General features: G+C 47.2%; 1 protein-coding gene across 1 annotated transcript in view; it reads right to left on the bottom strand.

The window, feature by feature from the left end:
* LOC8043725 (atrial natriuretic peptide receptor 2) overlaps positions 1-13,463 on the bottom strand; it is a 122,721-nt gene that overhangs the window by 10,022 nt on the left and 99,236 nt on the right. Inside the window, exons 9-10 of the mRNA XM_040215781.3 lie at positions 10,260-10,358; positions 2,308-2,399 (exon numbers count right to left, since the gene is read on the bottom strand). Coding sequence (XP_040071715.2) covers positions 2,308-2,399; positions 10,260-10,358 — 191 coding nt within the window. The remainder of the gene's footprint in view (positions 1-2,307; positions 2,400-10,259; positions 10,359-13,463) is intronic.

Raw genomic sequence — 13,463 nt, forward strand, 5'->3', positions numbered from 1 at the left:
ACAGGCGGTGGACGGCCTGTATCTGCTGATTTGGCGGTACGCCGTGTTTTTCTCGAGACGAGACTAGGCGCGTGCACGGCGATAGCAGAGTTAGAAGCATTCAATAAATTTTAGTTGCCAGTTAGCGCTTGTCCTGTGTGCTTCTTCGTCTTTTTGTCCCGTCTTTTTTGCGCTATGTTTAATATGAATGTACAGTACCTACCTGCCCAGCAGACCAAGTTTTTTCGATGTTCAACTTTTTTTTTTCTTCCGGCACAGAGATGACTGACATTAGACAATCAGATAACTCTATTAACTTCAATTTCAGCTTAAAATTGCACTCTGAAATCCGGCACTCAGAAAATAATAAGTATTGAGTCAAGTGCATCATTGTGTATTCACACCAGTGTAGAGATAATAAAAGGAAACGAGTGATTACGCAATGCTATGACTTAGAGAAGTCGTGCCTTGTAGGTTACGACACTGATGCTACATTTGTTCCAAACTACCGCATTTTACTTTCTTTCTTCGTTTTTTGAGGAATTAAATGAGACTCCCATTGCGTACCCAACCAAATATCATAACCTAACGACATCCACATTGTGCTTACATCTGTGACTGCGTGCCATTATTTTTGTTTAGGCATACAAATAATTCCAGAATGCGGGCTTCAGTAGGGTTAGGTATCTTGTTAATTGCTGATTGGTATCACCAGTTGGTGCTCACCGGGACAAAATAGTCACGGCAAAATGGGCCGTGCATTCGGCCGATCGTGGTTGACCAGAAAACTATGTAGGGGCAGACGCGTCGTCAAGCAGGAGTTCCCTTTGTGTATTCCTCCCAACCGGGCCTGGCTCGTGAAAATCCAGATAACCTTGAATTCGAATCAAACCACAAGTCCGCGATTAACAATTTTTAGTGATTTCTCGATTTTTCCTTTCAGAAAATGGGATAAAATTTGGACACAGTCAACGCGGGTCTTACTTGCGTCGATCAATAACTATAAGCTTTTGAAGCAACCTCGACCGATCGAAGCTGATATCCGCCAAATACGTTATTTTTCTTATTATCTATGCCGTTCGTGGGTGTCTTGAAAAATTAGTGTAATGAACGAAAACAATCAATAAATCTCAAGTTTAGCATTCATATATATATATTTTTTTATTTTGTTGAATGCAATCATTGGTGTGGATGATGGGCAATGTTTTATGTACTCTTATTCCATAGAATGATCCTAGGCAGACTTAGAATTCTTGTAACAGTTGTATATAAACGTAGACTAAGCTTTTGAAGAGGGTAAATGGTTGAAGATGTCGGACGCAATAGCTGGGCGATAAAGCAGGACACAAAGGCGTTACGTCTGAGAGAACAATACATTATGGTGCCAACGCCACACCAGGGCTTTCTTGTTGATGGCGCCTTAATAAAATCTGCCGGCATAAGCTATAATTGCACCACACAGACAGAAAGGCGTTCTCAACTAGAGTTGAAGCCTGAGTGTCGGAACAAACATTTTCACTTATACTTGTCCATATAAAGACTTATTTTGTCTGTTGCGATTTGGCCAGGTGAAACAAAAATATTGCTTCAAATATTTATTTCTGTACTGGTGTTAAAAAAAAAACACAAAAAAACCTTGGCGAGGGCTAATTATATTTGCCGGAATCTACTCATGTGTGTTATAGTCTAGGGTTGTTTAGTTTGAACGTACACGAAACGTGCATAATTAAGAATGAAGGTTCACAGACCCGGCTTTCAGTCACAAACTAACTAGCTCCCCTTTGTATACAAATGTGGCTAGTTAATGCATATAGACGGTAAAGGTTTAGGGCAAATTCGGTTACTCCTAGACGTATTTTGTATTAGCATTCGGTACTAAGCTCACTATGAACCGCTTGGTTTCCCGACACCTAGTGGAACTAAACACATTGGATTCGTGGACCTGTCTGTGGGTTTTGAATCCGGGCGCGTCGAGCGCGTAAACTTTTTTATAGTTACATGATTTCTCTTCATACACGGCCACAAAATGTTTCTCTTGCTGAGCTATAAAAAGTACTACTGCACTCGTGGAGTGATTCGACCAGAAGGAAATAAGAAATCTCGTCACATAAAATCAAGATAATCTCAAGGAATGATTGTATCTACAACGTCATATTTTGTTGTGAAATGCACTAAAGTTACGCTAAAGCGCATAGCACGATGAAGATTAAAATGAACGCCAAAAACTAGGGTTCAGTTAACGCGTGTGTGAGCCAGTCGGATTACGTGATAGAAAGTATCACAGTAGAAAGGACATGTTAGCATTTACTTGCGGAAACTCTTACTTACCTTCATTTCTACTTCTCCTCGAAGTTCCAGCTGAAACGTCTTAAAGGTGTCTAATACCTCTTTGGTGGGAGTGCTCACGTGAATTCTCAAAGCTGAAAGTAAGAACAGCTCGAATTAGGGTCACTGCACTCTTGACCAAAATACGTCTAGTCTGTAAGGAAAATGTAGTTACTAGAATAATATTAAGTGTAACTAGCCTTACTAAAAAAAATTGATTGGTGCATTTGCGTAGTCAATTCCGGGCAGACAGAAGACGACAGGAGTATCACTTTGTATAAGTGTACGAGACGAACTTTCGATTCGGATTCGCCATATTGTTACGGATGGTGACCAAAAACAATAAATAAACAGGAAGAAATAAACGTTTAATGTGGCGAACTTGTGCCAAAAATAAAAGGGTACAAAAGATAATAACAGAGCGTCGCGGGCGTCGAAGTCGGCGTAACAGCAGAGTCGAACGCTGGGCCGAGACTCAATGCAGATCGCCACGCGGAGTCCCTTATGTACACGTGTGGGCTTCTGGAATAATCGGAGTAGAAGGTTCGACGTGCAGAAAGTTCTGACCTCGAACAAGCCCAACATGGTTCTTGAATTTACCAGAACATTACTTTACAGAGTCAACAAAAATGCGCCTCCGCGGCCAGGAATCGAAACCTGGCTTTCCGCGTGGAAAGCAAGCGCGATAACCCTTAGGCTACGCGCGCGCTGCCTACTTGGCCAGCTGCGCGCGCGGCATTACTCCCCCCTTTAAAAAGTGCATTGCCCCGATGCAACCCAAAAACAAAAGAAAACGAATAAAAAGAACGGTAAACTAAAGAGTCATTTGGAACACACAAGGTCGACAGTCCTATCGAGCGTAATACGGCTTCAATCGCACGACGTGGACGACTTCCGGTCGTGGATGCCGGCGTTACGAAGTCCGTGTTCCGTCGGGCATCACCTCGTAGTTCAGATCCCCGAGTCGACGAAGCACTTTGTAGGGTCCAAAGTAACGTTTCAGGAGTTTCTCGGTGAGACCGCGGCGGCGAATCGGTGTCCACACCCACACCCTGTCTCCGGGCTGGAAATGGATGTCCCGACGACGAAGGTTGTAGCGGCCAGTGTCGACACGTTGTTGAGCCTTAATCCGGAGTCTGGCGAGCTGACGGGCTTCTTCTGCCCTTAGGGCAACCACCTGGGCGTCGTCGGTTGCGTCGACAGCCGGTTCGTGGGGTAACATAGCGTCCAGCATTGTCGTTACCTTGCGCCCATGCACCGGTTGAAAGGGTGTCACTCCGGTGGTCTCTTGTACGGCCGTGTTGTAGGCAAATGTGACGTACGGCAGCACCTCGTCCCATGTCTTGTGCTCCACGTCGACGTACATGGAGATCACGTCGGCGATGGTCTTGTTGAGTTTTTCCGTTAGCCCGTTGGTCTGCGGGTGGTACGCCGTGGTGCGGCGATGGCTGGTGTGGCTGAGACGAAGGACTCCTTGCGTCAGCTGGGCCATGAATGATGATCCACGGTCTGAGATCAGGACTTCAGGAGCACCGTGCCGGAGGACGATGGACTCGATGAAAAACTTCGCGACTTCAACAGCCGTTCCTGATGAAAGGGCTCTTGTCTCGGCGTACCGCGTGAGATAATCGGTTGCGACGATGATCCATCGGTTTCCTTGCGTCGACGGTGGGAAAGGTCCGAGTAAATCAATACCGATTTGCTGGAATGGGGCAGATGGCGGCGCAATAGGCTGAAGAAGTCCTGCCGGTCTCCTCGGTGGCTTCTTCCGTCGTTGACACTCGTGGCAAGATCGGGTGTAGTGGTGCACTGCCTTCGCAAGCTTGGGCCAGTAGTACTTTCCGCGTATCCTGGCAAGAGTCCTGCTGTAACCAAGGTGTCCCGCCGTCGGGTCATCGTGGCAGGCTTGAAAAAGTTCTTCTCGAAGACTGGAAGGGATCACCAACAGCCACACCGTGTTGTTGTCGCTGAAGTTTTCCTTGTAGAGCACACCTCGTCGGAGGGAGAAGGTTGACAGTGTCCGTGCAAAACCGCGAGGAACGGCGCTTCCTTGTCCCTCTAGGTGCTCGATGAGTGCTCGAAGCTCAAGGTCGTAGCGTTGGAGTGCTGCCATGTCGCTGACATCCAGAGCGGCGAGGAAGCACTCATCGTCGTCCTCTTTGGTGCAGGCAGGAGCGACCTCGACTGGGACCCCTGACAGGCAGTCGGCGTCATTGTGCTTCCGGCCGGACTTGTACACCACGGTCATGTCGAACTCCTGCAGTCGGAGGCTCCACCGGGCGAGGCGTCCGGATGGGTCCTTTAGATTCGCGAGCCAGCAGAGCGAGTGGTGGTCTGTGACCACGCGAAAAGGACTTCCATACAAATATGGGTGAAACTTAGTTATTGCTCAGACGACAGCGAGACACTCCTTTTCAGTAGTTGAATAGTTCCTTTCCGCGTTAGACAGCGTCCGAATTGCGTATGCGATGACTCGCTCTGCGCCGTCCTGCAGTTGGACTAGTACCGCACCCAGTCCTGTGTTACTGGCGTCGGTGTGGATCTCGGTTTCAGCAGACTGGTCGAAATGGCCAAGAATGGGGGGCGTCTGGAGTCTTCGTTTGAGCTCTTCGAATGACCTCTGGGGTCCTTCTGTCCGCTGGAGCTCTACAGCGTCCTTCGTGAGGTGTGTCAGCGGTGCGGACAGCTTGGCGAAGTCTCGAACAAAGCGCCTGTAGTAGGCACAGAGTCCGAGAAATCTTCTCACGGCCTTCTTGTCAGCCGGCGGCGTAAATGCAGCTACGGCGCGGGTCTTCTCGGGGTCAGGCAGAACACCTTTGTTGTTCACGACGTGGCCAAGGAACTTTAATTCCCCATAGGCGAACCGACACTTTGTTGGCTTGAGTTTCAGGCCGGCGGTTTTGATGGCTTGAAGTACGGCTCGAAGTCGTCTGAGGTGTTCGTCGAAATCTCGTGAGAATACCACGACATCGTCCAGGTAGACGAGGCGGCTCTGCCATTTCAGACCTGCCAGCACGGTGTCCATGACGCGCTGAAATGTGGCTGGTGCTGTACAAAGTCCGAACGGCATCACTTTGAATTCGTACAGTCCGTCGGGTGTGACGAAGGCAGTTTTCTCCTTGTCACGCTCGTCGACTTCAATCTGCCAGTAACCACTCTTCAGGTCCATTGACGAAAAATATCGGGAGTGGCGCAGCCGGTCTAGCGTGTCGTCGATGGGGGAAGCGGATAAACGTCCTTCGTCACAGCGTTCAGTCGACGATAGTCCACGCAGAACCGCAGGGTTCCGTCCTTCTTTTTTAGAAGGACGACTAGGGACGCCCATGGGGACGCCCATGGGGACGCCCGTGGGCTTCTTGAGGGTTCAATGACGTCGTCGTCAAGCATCTCCTGGACTTGATCTTGAATCACTTTCCTTTCCTTTAAGGAGACTCGATACGGCGACTGGTGGACAGGGAGCGCGTCGTCGTCGGTAATAATGCGATGTTTCGCCATTGATGTTTGGCGCACTTTCGACGACGTGGCAAAACAGTCACTGTATTCGGCGAAGAGATCAACCAGTTGCTGGCGCTTAGGAGCTGGGAGCTCGGGGTCGATGTCGATCGGCGGCGGCGGCGCGCTGTTCTGTTGGGACGACGAGGTTTCTTCGGAGATTGCGGTGACCACGGTTGGCGCTTTAAGCTCCTCGATTTGGCCCTCGGTGGTACCCTTCGTTAGGTGCTGTGGCTCTTCTCGGAAGTTTGTCACAAGAACAGTTGTACGTCCTTCTCGGAGATCCGTTACGCCTCGTGCGACGCCAATTCCTTTCTCAAGGAGAAGCTGGACACTGCCTTCCAGGAGAGCTTCACCGTGCATGGCTGCGTCGGTTATGACGGTGAGAAAAACACTCGACCACGGCGGTAAGTTCACATGGTCGGCGATAACTCGGATCGCTGTTGACGTCGTGTTGGTCTCCACCGGCGGTAAAACAGGCATTCGCACCGTCAGCTGGTTTTGCCGCGAGGTCGATGACGGCGCTATACTCGCAGAGAAAGTCCATTCCGAGGATAACGTCCCTAGAACAGTCTTGCAGAACGACGAACTTCACAGGGCACGTCTCACCGTGGATCTCGACGCGAGCAGTGCATCTCTCGACTGGTTTGATGAGGTGCCCTCCGGCGGTTCGTACTTGAGGTCCATCCCACGGCGTCGTGACTTTTCGACGGCGGCGGGAGAGCCTCCCACTCAAGACTGAGTAGTCTGCTCCGGTGTCCACGAGTGCCGATGCGTCGAGGCCGTCGATAACAATGTTTAGGTTGTTGGACACCGATGCAGGAGCGTCGTTGTGATGCGTAGCGTCGGGAGAGTGGGAGCGCTCCGTCGTTCTTGGAGGCTCTTTGCGTCGGTCGTCCTCGGCAACTCGACCTCTAGGGGTTGCCGCGCCTAGTTTCCCCGGCGAGGAGCGAGGGGCGACAGGCTTCCACGTCGGGGTCGGTTCATTGGCGAAGCTGGACGTCGTGGCGAAGGCGATCGGAACTCTCGGCGGGACGCAGGCTCGGGGGACTGAGGTCGTCGCAGGTACTCGTCGATCTCGGTAGGGCGTTCGCCATGACGGGGGCGCGGGTCGTTCGGGTGGAACCCGCGTAGCCCGAGTCGACGGTATGGGCATCGGCGGTAGGTGTGGTCCGCTTCCCCGCAATGGAAGCACACAGGGCGTCGGTCGGGCGTTCGCCACACGTCGGTCTCACGGGGTGCGCGAGGCTCCGGGCAGGCGTACTGGACCTGGTCGTCGCGGCGTCGGGCGAGCTGCGGCGCAGGAGACTGACGTCGGGGCGGCCCGACATAGGTGCGACGAGGAGGCGGTGGCCATCGAGCCACTGAGGCGTAACTCAACGTCGGTGGTTCCGGAGCGGTGCTGACGAGAACCTCAGGCTGCAGCGCTTGCTGGACTTCTTCCCTGATAATCTCGGCAATTGAGGGCGAAGCTGGGCTTGCGGCGGCAGGTAGAAGTTTCTTGATCTACTCCCGGACGACATCTCGGATTATCTCGCGGATGTCCGTGGTGTTGCTGCCGGAAGGCGAAAAGGCACCGACGCCGGGAACTCGGTGGTAGTGGGCGGCTCGTGCTTGAAGTGCACGTTCGATGTTGGTGGCCTCCGTCATGAAGCCTTCAACTGTGGTAGGCGGGCTCCGCACAAGACCACCGAAAATGTTTTCTTTCACGCCGCGCATCAAGACTCTGAGCTTCTTTCTTCGGTAGCTTCAGGATCGGCGCGGTTGCTGAGTCGTAGGACATCTTCCATAAAGCTAACGACGCTCTCGTTAGGGCCTTGGATCCTCGCTTGAAGAAGCTCTTCCACGCGTTCTTTTCGTTGTTGGTTGGTGAATGTTCTTCGCAACCCAGCCTTGAGTTGCTCCCAGGAGTTGATCGATGCTTCATGGTTCTCGAACTAGTTCCGGGCAGTTGCTTCCAAGGCGAAGTAAGCATTCTGCATGCACTGTTCCGGTGTCCACCCGTTATGACGGGCCGCCCGTTCATACTGTTGAACCCAGTCGTCGATGCCTTCGTGGCTTTCGCCTTGGAAGGGAGCCGGTTGTCCTAGGAGCGACGGGTAGGTAGACGACGGCAGGAGCGGCGGGGGTCTGCGACTGGTTGGTCATCGGCGTCTTCTTCGGCTTGGGCTTTTCCAGCAGCAAACCGTACTCCAGATCCTCTCCCTTGGTGCGGCGGCTGGTTCGAGTTTCAGGTTCCGCGGTGAGTGGTCTTCTCACCGAGCCGGGAATCGGACTTGCACTGCGGGCCCTGGGAGGGGAACGCTGCACAAGCATGCGGTACCCCGCGCCTTCACCAAAATGTCACGGGTGGTGACCAAAAACAATAAATAAACAGGAAGAAATAAATGTTTAATGTGGCGAACTTGTGCCAAAAATAAAAGGGTACTAAAGATAATAACAGAGCGTCGCGGGCGTCGAAGTCGGCGTAACAGCAGAGTCGAACGCTGGGGCGAGACTGAATGCAAATCGCCGCGCGGAGTCCATTATGTACACGTGTGGGCTTCTGGAATAATAGGCGTAGAAGGTTCGGCGTGTAGAACATTCTGACCTCGAACAAGCCAACATGGTTCTCGAATTTACGAGAACATTACTTTACAGAGTCAACAAAAATGCGCCTCCGCGGCCAGGAATCGAACCCTGGCTTTCAGCGTGGAAAGCAAGCGCGATAACCGTTAGGCTACGCGCGCGCTGCCTGCTTGGCCAGCTGCGCGCGCGGCAATATCTTCAAATAATATGAACTTCACTAGTCCAGAAACCTCACGATAGGTCCCGCAGAAGTAGAAAGATAATATTAGATCAAACTGTTCCGTAATATCTTTTTATTGGGGATGACAACTTTAATGTGTCTCGGTGCATCTAGTACAGGCGCAATACATTTTCTACAATTTTACGAATGTCCCAAAACGATTGACAAACTGGAAGGGAACATATTTGTAGAAATTAGGTTTCTGATAACATTGCTCCAACCAGAAGGCCTGAAAGGCACCTTAAATATAAGTACCGTTTTGTTTCCACGTGAAAGCCTGTAAGCTACGCATTACCACGTTTTACGAGTGCTATCAGCTTTCAAAAAACCTCCCACGACGCACTACTTATTTCATAAACCGGTCGTAGCCTGCGTATAATAGAAAACTAGATGTTTCCGTTTTATCAGCAGGTGTTGTTTGACGATTAAGATATTCTGCAATACTCAATTAGGTGTGTGCTTTATTGATATCTTAGATTGGTGCACTAAATTATATGAACATATTTAAATGCTGTAGGTTCAAGAAAATTACCCACAGTCTTACATATTAAGTTGCATTTTACACATTTCTTCACAGTGTTCAGTAACATCCTAACTTCCTTCTTCAGAAAAAAAATGCCTGCTTGATTAACAACAAACATTTTATTTTCTGTTTTTATTTGAAACTTATTTCACAAAAAAAATAATCGAATGCAAGCCGAACTTGTAAAGTATCAAGTGACTATAATCAAATATAAAATCACGATTTCCAATAATTGAGTGCTGCTGAACTAAAGTTTTTTGGGGCGGTAAGTCAGAATCACTAACTGCCGTTAGGTTAGTTATCGCCGCGCTTGCTCTTTTTGACCTGGAGAGCTATGAAATGAAATTACAGGACGACGCTTAAGCATCGCCTTTAAGAGTGGAACGCGAGAGCTAAACCTATAAACTCCCCCTCGTTTCCAAGACCTTCAAGCGCGTCTGCGTGGCCTATACAGTAGTGCGTCTGACGCGCAAACGGAGAGTCGTGGGTTCGAATCCCGTCTAAAATTCTTCGAACTTTTTCTTTAAGGCAAATAGATTACTTTATAAAGTGAAATCATTCGAGAGACGAGGCAACCCTTAATTTGAATTAGATGCCATGTTTTATCCCCTTTCATTCCACGCATGACGCCATGTTTCGCATGAGTATTGTGGGTTGTTTGAAATTCCCGCACCGGGTAATGGGGCTATGACGTCATGTCCCTATCGAACAATCAGGATTTCTTCATTCCACCGACGCTAACGCTGGCCTTTCTGCGACACAAGCTTCTTAATGCTCACGAGTCGAAAACTTCATGGCAAGAATCCTAAAATGAACGATATCGTGAAAATTGCTGTCTCTAAAATGAATTGCATGGAGACGTAATGAGAGTATAGTGGACGTTTAAATTGGGTAGTTTGTGGTGGTTACTTAACTAGTATTGTTTCGTATCTTCCACTAAATTAACTTTTTAAGCCACTATAAACAAGCAGGCTTATATTTCACATCTTCCATAAAAGGCAGGGTGAATCTGCAGTGTTTTAGTTATACATAGCTTGAAATTACCACTTAAAAATCTCCAAAATAATGATACGCCAAGTCATATAAAACTACCGGTTCATTTTTAAGACTTCAAGTATTGTGTTATTGTTATGTCTAATGTTATGTACTCACGCATTCCGTTAGACTCCATCCTCGATGCCGTGTTGACAGTGTCTCCGAAGAGGCAGTAGCGGGGCATTTTGAGACCGACGACGCCGGCCGCACATGGACCTCAAGATAGAAAGACAAGTGCTTCGTCACCAGGGGGATAGAATAAGGATAGCGATAAGGGTAAGGACAATGATATCGATAGGGATAGGATAAGGATAAGGATAAAAATAGGGATAATGATAAGGATAAAGTTTATTTTTTAAATAAAAATACAAAGATAAAGCTCCTGGCAACACTAAGCGTAAAAAGATCATGCAGGATTGGGCAGTAAACAGAAATTGCTGTCTTTTATTATAGATGGAAGTATATTCAACATCTTTTAGACCCTGAGATGGGGGCCGTCTACAGGGTTTACAGAATGTCGAATCATTACCAGCTCTCCTGCGCTCTATCACTGCTTTAAAGAAGTATATTGCCTTAGTGACAACTTGCTCAGACGAAATATTAGGAATTTAATATCAGCACGACATATCAAAGCACATAGGTAGTCGCATCTGCTAGAAATAATTGTTAAAGAACCGCACAGAAGCCTCAGAATGGTGCCACGTCATTAATAAGAATGATCACACAAACACTTACCCGCACTAAAAACACTTTGCTTAGTGTCACTAAATAAGAAGAACTAAATGCTCTTTTCATAAGTTTTACAAGGTCAAACTTATTTTAAACATCATGCCGCAGTTTATTTTATCCATTTGTCAAGTCATGGAAAAACCTCAAAAGTAAAATCCCCCCCCCACCTCCTCTACAGGTCACTGTACTAGCCATACAGGCCTTTTACATTAGGGCTTTTCATATTGTTATGTCACTTCACCCTCAGTAGCGAAAAATTTGCCAGTTCTTTTTAGCTTTTACCAAGATTAAGCGATACTGAAATTATGAAACTTGTAAAGCCTTCTCTAAATATGCACATGCCTTGGAGAAGGGAGCAATAATTTATCATCCAGGAAAACCTGAGGTCTGAAAGTTTCTTCATCAGGTTGCAACAATGTGAAAAGTAAAGCCTCTTGGTTCTCAAGAGAGATAGTCGTTCGTGAAATTCGATAAGTGTGACACAGATAGTAAAATGTGAAAATATTGCTTCGTTAATGAATACCTTTTTTTAATTTTTTGTTCATGTGGTATGCTCGGCAACAACTGTCTTGGCATTGCAGTGAAAGTTGAGGAGAGCTCGCGCACAGCCTTACCCAGCGCTCAAAATGGGATAGGGAACGCGTGTATGTAAACTCCAGTGTATTGCAAAAGAAGTTGTCGCCAAATATAATTACCGAGAATACGGTAGCGATAGCGCAGCTTGAGCCTGAAAAGGCTGGAGATAAAATAGCGGGTGCTGCGAGACATGAAAAATCCTTCTTCACGTTCTAACTCCGCCCACCTTCGGGTTAATATGGCTCTGGCAAGCTTTGCTACCTAACTTCGTAATGAAATTAAATGCAGCACTGATGATAGTAACCGGCTTACGAGGGCCTACCCAGCAATAATCTAATTATAAGTTGGAAGCCCAATTAGCTCTCCCTTTCTACGCTCGTAGACAACAAATATCCCAAAGTACTTGTCCACATACTTACCCGTGATGCGCTCAGATCATCATATAATTATCTACATTTAATCAACTAAATCCATCGGGTCAAAGAGCGGCGTTCCGCGCCTATGGTCATGAGCTCACCGTGATAAAAACGCCCCAACCCTAATCCAACAAAGTCTACAAACGTAGCTAGCGTTCCGCAGTGCTCCAATTGTTGATCGAAAGTGTTTTGTTTACTTTTGCTAGAAAGTAAATAAGGCAAAAAATACATTTGTTTACATTTGTTACATCCGTACCCTGCCCAAATATAAAAAGTGTGCGCATCTCTCGCTAGAGCACAGTTTATATAATCGAACGTAAATTGCAGAAAGTATGAGAGGGGTGGGGTGTGTAGGAAAGCACGTACCTGGATTTAAAATATTAATGTCTGTGGGTGTAAGTTATTTATGGGTATTACCAGGTGAACAACTCTTAGAACGAGCATTTCATTGATGCATTTCAAACGAGGTTGCTTAAGGAAAAGTCAACTGCACAAGCACGTTCCACATAAATGTTGTATCTCACGTAAAGTACCGTGTGTTTTAGTTCTGGAATGAATTAAAGCATATGAAATTATTTTTTCACAACAAAATTATGCTTGAGAAAACAAAATGTGGCCCGGTATCCGAGGCTGTTCCTATATAAATATTAGGGCACCAATCGCAGATCCTTCACCCTTAAAATTTGTTTTGCACAAGCTCCGTACTTCGTGTCCATTTCTTTATATCTGTCTATTTTTCTTTTTTGAATATCATACCTCTGTCCTTATATCTAACACAATTGCCCTCAAACTAAAGTCAATAAGAGGAACATGGAGGAGGTTAAGGGGAGCTCTGCTATTAATTCAGCTTACATGAGCGCCAGTAAAAGAAAGTCAATGACCGAAAGAGCAGTGGGCGTGTTCAGAAACATATCCGTCAAACACTAGTTGAGAGTAGTACCGTAGCAGTCATTGTACGCAAATATATATGAACTACATTAGGTTACTATTTCTACGTCTCTGAAGTTGAAGGTTATATAGCTTTTGGGGACTAAAAAGTTATTCCGTGCAATGCGCGCACGTATTCAATTGGGTACTAAACAAAGGCAGCCGGCGTTTTCCGGTGTGATCAGCAAATCATTAAAAAATGTATTTTTTTTCATTGGGATAATAATTCTTGATATCTACAGTTAATTGCATTGAGGACCGGTTCGATAGATTGAATGAATTTTTGACACTGCACTAAAAAGGAACATAAGGATCAGGTGGCAGAGCCTCCCCCACTGTTGGGAGCACGCCCGTCCCCCTAGAATTGATCGTACTATCTTTATAAAGGGCTCGCAGACCGGTGTCACATATTCTTCTGTCCACTGCGCTCTAAATTTAATTCAAAATTATAAACAATTCGCTATTCAAATTCGCGTGCAAAACAAGTAAATGAGATGTAGGATGACTGAAAACCACCTGAAAGAATTATTGACTCGTGCGGGCAGGCCGAGAAGACAGACAGCTGTACTCAGCATAGAAATGTTTGATTCCTCCATTAAAAAAGAACATAATCGAGCAGCGTGTCCACCTTCTTTACAGTCGTCTATAGTTATGCCGTTAAGCTCCAACGACG

The sequence above is a fragment of the Ixodes scapularis genome, unplaced genomic scaffold, assembly GCF_016920785.2.
Source record: "Ixodes scapularis isolate PalLabHiFi unplaced genomic scaffold, ASM1692078v2 PGA_scaffold0__279_contigs__length_252992795, whole genome shotgun sequence".
In the NCBI taxonomy this organism is placed as follows: Eukaryota; Metazoa; Arthropoda; class Arachnida; order Ixodida; family Ixodidae; genus Ixodes; species Ixodes scapularis.